Here is a 7,985-nt window from a genome sequence, read left to right as displayed (position 1 = left end):
TAACTACAACACAAAGTTGTAGTCAAGTTTGGAACGTTATTTTGTCAGACATTTTGTTGGAAATACGTATTTATGATTCTACAAAAAATAAAAACGTTTTGAAAGCCAAGTTGCAACGTTATTAACATAAAACAACTGTTAAAAAAAGTTGCTTTGTGAGAGAGTATTAAGTTGTAAAAGAAGAGTGCACGAGGATTAGATTAAGTCTAATGAGACTCGCCTTGATGGAGAGGCTGCAGGTTCGAATCCCGCTACAGACTCTTTTTTTTTTTTCATTCTACTGAAAAAAGGACTATGCTTGATACTATTATAATAACTTATGTTCTTATCTGAGCACTGTTATAATTTATCTACAGTATTTGTTTATTTTACGGTGCGACGTAAAATAAACAAATAATAAACAAATAAAACGTTTGTTCCTCCATGATGCCAGATCGCATCCTAGCTTCTAGCATCCAAAAATATGCTGGGTCCGGCTGTTGAACTCCTTGACTGGTACAGCTTGGTAGCTTGTTCTGGAAAACACAACTCTGAAGGAGTGCTTATATAAATCGCTTATACTGAATATATATTATACATGTATATACTTTATAATTATATACATGGTGCTTTAAAAAAGACATGAGTAAAACACTCAATTCCACAAGAGAATATTTTCTATAAGTGCATTTATACATTACAATTGCAAATACAAATACTCAAGCACTCCAAATATGGTGCCAGAGTGAAATCGTATGATAAAATACATGACGTGCATTACTGTGTATTATGTATTAGACATATTTTACAAACAGCTCTTCCGTTGTGTACGTGAGAAAAATGCGAGCGATCGTGAATTAGGAGATAACCCAACTGACCAACATAATGTACAGTTGTTACTCTGTAGAACTATCAAACATTTAGCTGGTAAAGTAGTTGAATTTTTCTACAGTAGTTTTAGGCTAAAACGTAGTTCAAAACATAGACGTCTGTTCTTTATTATACATGGCTTTGCTAGACTAACTGTAAGCCTATGGTTACCTCCTTCGGATATCCCAAATGAGCTTATAAATTGATCATTGTCAACATTTAAAATTGTGTTACAAGCTTTCCTTGAAGTTGCACACTTCATTTTTCATATATAACACTTTAAATCCTTTAAATGATAAAAACACAAAGCATTGCTGAAAATCGTAAAATATAACTCAGACCTTGAAAGTGAAAAGCAAATATAACTTCTACAACAGAATCAATCATATAAATTATGCAATTTATTAGTTTAAGATTCATTTTTGCAATGTTCATTTTATTCTAAACTCGGAAATGATTTTTATGTAACATATTTCCATCCGTTAATAAATTTTGTTCATTAATATCTAACAAAATTGGTTTAACTCAAGCAGTGGCAAATTATGTTTATTTTGCATATAACAAAAGAAATATTTATGCCTACCTATAAAAAGATTTGTTTACATTTTTAATTTATTGTAAGGTTTAATGGCCAGGGGCCTATATACATTGGAGAATAATTCCTGCAATATCCTCGTCGATGGATACAAACCAACTACTGTACTGTATAACAGAAGATTTACTTTTAGTCATCCTTTTTGGAAAATGTCCAAACCAAGGAGAATTGAACCGGTATTTTAAAACTGTTTTATGTACTGTTATCTATTATAACAAATTAGCAAAGACGCCGAATGTATATTCTTTTCTAGGCCACTGATGTCATTTAAAGTATGGCCTAATATGCTACGTTTAAATGGCGCAGACATTCTTTTTAGAGGATAGAAACATAATTCGAAATTGTTTTACAAGAAGAATATTAGTAAGAATGACAGTGATTTATAAAGTATGAATAATAATACAGTAATAACAATACCAACATTCATAATATAAAAACAATAATATACCATAATTGTACTGGCGATCGCAACTGGCCACATTCGTACTGATGGTACAAAGCAACATTTGTACTTTGCTATATTCCTACTAATAATGCTGGAATGAGCCACATTTGTACTAATGACTGCACCATAGCCGGACTATAATGATGACTGACGTCAGCGAAACATTTTATCATTTACGTAAACAAAATACTGAGTGACATATTGCTACAGAAATGTCATTGGATGGATCATCAGACAAAATGTCTTATTTTTATTTATCAAAACATACAGCTATAAAACACCTCAATAGTTGTTTCCCATCTAAGTCATATTTGTTACGTTAATTATCTATAGGTTGGCGAAAAACACACCAACTAATGCATTTCACTAATATAGGCTTATACTGCCTACGGACAAAAAAAAAATACCGCAGGCGTATCACACAAAAAAAACTTTGACAAAACTTGTTTCTAGATATATAAATATACAGTTCGTTCATAACACCAATGTACTGTAAGGTTCCACATAATTATCCACTTTAAGGTTCTCAAGTTTAGGTAAAAGCTCAGTTTCTACAATCCGTTTTCTTAAAGCGCCTGGTAGCGTATCGAAAATCTTTAGTGGTGACCCATGTGTGGGCAAACGTCATGATAAGTTTGTTGTCCTTTGCTTTTTTGCCCATCACTAGGTAAAAATCATTGCCTTTTGTGATGATGTCGCAGTTGCAGAAGCCGGTCTCTGTTGCCCAAAATGTTAACCTATTCAGATCGCGCTTTTTGAGTGTCCCTTTCTTGTAAATTTTTCGCTTCTTTTTGTTTGCTATATATTTCTTGCCGTCTGTCGAGTCCCTGACTTTGTCAATCTTGACCCTGATCACTGTATAAAAAAAAATATTTTGATAATTAGATATCATGGGAACATATCAAGATTAGATAGCAACACAGTAGACAATTACAGAAAGCTCCATTTCATCTTCTGTTAGGTTTTTCTTTTAAGAAATATAAGGTTTTTAATTAATAATTATTCAGTTCATAAATTTGAATTTCTAGGGTTATCATTGTACAAATACATATGAAACGACTTTATTATATATATATATATATATATATATATATATTATAATTTTGATTAATATATAAGTATAAAAATGTTTGTGTATGTTAGTGTGCATAAGCATGTATGTAATGTATGTGAATTGATTATATATAATTTCATTTTATGTCAAGTGGAAAGTCTCTGTCATTTGGTAAAGGAAGATCTGCTGAAATCCCTTGAGAATTAATCATAGCTTTAATACTTTTGATCCTTCACTATCAATATATAAATCCTAATATCAAATATCCCAGCGATCACACACTTCGTTTAATAACAAGTATTTCTAATTTACTTGGCATACATTTATCCTTGAGTCGATGCAGGATTTCAAATGAAGACGAATTATGACAGGTTTACCGGGGTTTAGCACTCCCTTAAGAATTAATAAAAGTGAGTAGACCCTTGCGATAGGAAACCCTGACCCCACGGACACAATAGATACCCAAGTCACTATTAGCCGGGTAGTCAACCTGTATCTGTAATACACAAATATATCTGAATTTAGATTAATTATAAGAAGCGCCATTAGCGAATCAAATTATTCAAACAAACGTAAAATGATACGAAAGTGGAAATCAAAATAATATTAACTGTAAAGTTCTCCGAACAGAAGTCAGACATTATTATGCCGGCAATTATCAATTAGTTAAACGCCGCGGAGGTCAGTGCAAACACCCATCCATCGTCAGTGCATGATAGACTGTACAACAAGAGCGGATAATTAGGCCTATATGACTTTCAATTTTTCTAACACACAAAGAGCATATTTGATTAAAAAACTAGGAAGCGGTTAATGAGATATATATTTTAGAATATTTAAAACCTGGGGGAAAAGGTTGAAAAGGGGTGGTTACGACTGTTTTCCCCGGTTTTTAAATATCTAAAAATCTGTAGCTCATTAGCCGCTCCCGAGTTTTTCGTCAATGCTTTTCGTGTCTTAGAAAAATAATTAATTGTACATCATATTCATTTTTTTTTTCTCGCCAGAGCCTGGCTTTAAGGCTAACGTGCTTTTACTTCTATAGGATTAGATTTTCTGTAAGGTTTATACTGAGCCTTAAGTATCATTATCATTTTATCACTAGCTATAGGTTTAGTATAGTAAAAAGTATAGGCCTACGTTCATCGTATACTTTTTGTGGAATCATGGAGATATGTGGAATACTATCTCAAACCTTTTTTTTTTTTTAGCAAACATCATGTGCTTTAATTTTGTTTCAGGCATGAACCCAAGTGATTCAAACCCAGTTTTTCTCTTGCAAAGTATATAATCCAGTATACTGATTCATCGTGTGTGTCTGTTAGGAAGGTATCACGTATGTGCATGTGTATGTACTTAAAAGGGATATCGAGAGAGGTTGGTCCACTTGTTGTTGCACTTTATTTTACGCCCTGAAGACGCACGGCGGACAGCGCACCAGAAAACAGGTCTGTGCCAACGGTCTACGACCCGTACGTCCCTGCAGATTTCGTGGAGTTTCGATATTTTACGACCTGATGTCGAACGCAACTGAAATATCGTATCGTCTCACAAACGGAATGAGTAGAGTACACGCTACCCTTGTAATACCACACTAAAATGTGAGGGTTCACGACTGTTTGCCTGATTTACGATTACTCATCGACGTGAGTTCAGAGCGTAGCGTTGCAGGCATTCCCGGTCTGGCTCTCCATCCTTCGGTTTCAATGAAACAGAACTCATTGTCAGCTTCGAGTGTTATTTCCTTAAATAGACACACTGGCAAAATATACACCAATTGCTTACTGCATTGACCAGAATTTGTTGGTTTATTTATGGCCAATATAAATTGAGAAGTTGTTGATTCGTAAAATTAGTAGGAGCAGTTTTGTCATGGAAGTCTATTATGTGGTTTTAGGTCTGGAATAATAACGTATCTACGCAATTAATGCTAATCGTATTACTCATTGTACTTGTTTTAACACATAAACACTTTCGATTAGAACACAAATAAAGAACTACAGCATTTCTTTCTAAATTTGCCTTTTTAAACAAGTGTATGGCCTACAGCAAAAATCTATAAAAGGTTTTGTCTTGCATCTTCCTTAATTTACAGTATTTTTTAACTTATGGAGTAATGGAATTATGGACATTTTTTCGAAATAGTTTTGATTTCGTGCTCTGGATAAGGAACGGACCGGTAACGTGATATAACTTTTTAAAAACGAATGAACAGATAGGTAGGCCTACGTTAGCCTTACTAATGAGATTTCGTTTTGATAAGCACTTTAAATAATCTGCATGGACCGTTGTTATCGTAATTTTACATTATCAAGGGAAGTCGGATACTGTAATGTCGATTTCCCAAGCCGCAATTGTTGTTTTGCAGAAACATTATGTCTAAACCATGGGACAAAATTTTTTTGGAGAAAAAAAAACGCCAAAAGAGATACAGAAAGAAGTATCTCACGATTAACCAGATCTAAGTTTGACAAACAAACAAGATACGAAGAGGCTCTCATGGTTTCTTAGGTCGAAGTCTGATAACTAAACGAGATACGAAGAAGAGTCTCTCACGGTAGTTCATATCGGCCTTTATAACCTTATGACGCTGTAAGCTCACCGAAGGTATCGCATTGTTGAAAACACCGTTACGGTAATTCTCTAATGTGAAAAAAAGTATTTTGATAACAAATAAGATCTTTCTTTATAGACAATAAAGTATGCAAATACCCTTTGGAAATCGACGAGAACCGTTGGTGGTTAGAATAACTGCAGGTGTAGGTCTTAATTGTTAGTTTAATCATGCTGATCATCATTCTTTGAGTGTAACATTTTACCCGCGTTTAGCTGAAGGGCGAGTATACGGAAGGTAGCTTGAAATTTTGAAATTTTATAATACAATATGATATACAGAGCTGTTGTTGCTGCTGTTATTGGGCCTATTATCACTATCATTTCCATTATCATTAGGCCTGTTATTGTTGCTTCATATATGTTTATACTTCAAATACAAAACATACTGTATTCCCATGTAACTTGACTAAACTGTGACTTTCGATGGCGGAATAATGCCTACTTTTATTTCAAATTTTATCGTGAGTTTATGTTCGTTATTATATATATACTGTCTCTTATACACATCTAGATGTGTATAACAGGATGGCTAAGACAATTCAAATTAAAACTAATAATATTTCTTAAAATGTTTTATTATTTTTATTATCATTATCCAGAATAAAAATCAGGGTACACATGTTTAAATCCAATATTTTCTATGCTCAAGTTAATAATTTGTATGTTACTGCAAAATGAGCACGTTAATTTTTTATGAAAAAATGCATTTTTATTCACTATAATCCTTAATTCAAAATTTTTAAATTATTTTTCTTTTTCAAATTTAAATTTAACAGATAGCATCTAAAGTTTATACAATTAATAATGATCATTATTTTCTTTGAATAAATTATTGCAGGCATTAAGGATTGCAGTAATAAGTCACAAAAGGCGTATTCTAGACGAGAAAAGAATATAGGCTAGTTCTATTACAGATGTAACCAAGACGCTATTTATTATTGTAAATTTAATATGATTCTCGATTTCCTTCCTAAATAGACCTAAGCGATGCATTGACGTGTAACTATTGCATTTTTTTATTTTTTAAAGTAGGTGTAAATTATTGAAATGAAATAAAAAATAATGCGTATTTATTTAAAACGGAAATAATAATAGGTCTATAAATATTGTGCAATTATAACGTGCCAGTTTTCACCAAAGCAATTTGACAGTGGAGGCGAGGAACAGGGCCCCGTCGGGAAATCCAGGACCCCCGTTGGGGAAGAAGTCTATTAATAATTTAGTCGGGGAGCACTGCTGGCATATTTACAGTCTGAGTTTTGCAGTCTAGGAATTTTTCGAGATTCCTCTTAACATGTCAAGATGTAAATTTTTTCCAAAACACAGAGGGCTAGGTATATGAACCCGGCCGAGGAAATTGAACCTCTCGTCGGGTGTGGGGGAGATTATATGTATTTTTGACACGTTAAGTAGAGTCTAAAATCGATTAAGTAAGCCTTTGAAACGCCTACATAGTCATAGTTTCCGGGTTTCGCCCCTGGATCACTTCCGATGGGTTTTGAAAGACGCCCAACCACACCCACTTACACTCTCATCAGTCCCCCCCCCCCCACTAATTTTTGGTGAAATCTGATACCCGTCGATCAAATTCTGGCGCGCACCCCTGGAATTTCTGGTGCCGACACATACTTTTACTTGGTGAATCTATACTTACCAAATTCTGCTTTACAATAATATTCTAGAATCAAGCTTGCTGGTGCATCGTTATGGCATTGAGTGTAGACATTCATAAGCTTTTCCTGACCTAAAAACAAAATTGAACAGATAATTAAAATAGGCAAATTTCAACAGTTTTGTTCAAATTTTACGATCAGTAATTATTAAAGTTTAGACAGTATTAAAGGAAAGTTTTAAGTTCAAGTTCAAGTTCAAGTTCGATATAGTAAAATTGTTTCCAAGGTCCTTGCGCATCTACAAAAAAATACCATAGGACTGGGTCTACACCGAAATATGATTCATAAAATACATCATAAATGAATAAACATCTACATAAAAAATATAGAGAAATACGCACAACACGAGTATTGCCATTCAACTTGTATGATTAGTCATATATTAATATTGATAACATAAACGCCTAAGAAAACACACTTACTGGTTAAAATCAGATTACCCTTAATGAACAGAACGTGAGAAAACTAGGCCTAATTAAAAAACGCACTTAAGTCGGTCCAAACGAAGGACACGACATGTTCCCCCTCCACACCCCACTTAAGCTCTATCACGGCCCCAGCCCTTAAAATCACTCTAGGGCCCTCAGGAGCCTCATGCCTCTTAGGGTGCGTTCGAGCCAGAAATATATCTGTGCGAGGTCCGTGTATTTACACGGAAGTTAAATGCCGTGTGTGGCTCGAACGGGGGTAAGATGTAAAAAACATCTGGAACACGCTCGCCTATTTTGACCACCAAATTTAGGGTTATAGAAC

General features: G+C 34.0%; 1 protein-coding gene across 1 annotated transcript in view; it reads right to left on the bottom strand.

Moving 5' to 3' along the window:
- Positions 1 to 651: 651 nt before the first annotated feature.
- LOC117120344 (secreted frizzled-related protein 5-like) overlaps positions 652 to 7,985 on the bottom strand; it is a 31,459-nt gene continuing 24,125 nt past the window's right edge. The window contains exons 2-3 of the mRNA XM_033265372.1: positions 7,214 to 7,303; positions 652 to 2,744 (exon numbers count right to left, since the gene is read on the bottom strand). Of these exons, the coding sequence (XP_033121263.1) occupies positions 2,434 to 2,744; positions 7,214 to 7,303 (401 nt within the window). The 3' untranslated portion in view covers positions 652 to 2,433. The remainder of the gene's footprint in view (positions 2,745 to 7,213; positions 7,304 to 7,985) is intronic.

This window comes from Anneissia japonica, unplaced genomic scaffold (assembly GCF_011630105.1).
Source record: "Anneissia japonica isolate Jap-2015-1 unplaced genomic scaffold, ASM1163010v1 scaffold284953_len930413_cov181, whole genome shotgun sequence".
Taxonomy (NCBI): Eukaryota; Metazoa; Echinodermata; class Crinoidea; order Comatulida; family Comatulidae; genus Anneissia; species Anneissia japonica.
This window is presented reverse-complemented; position numbering and strand designations above follow the sequence as displayed.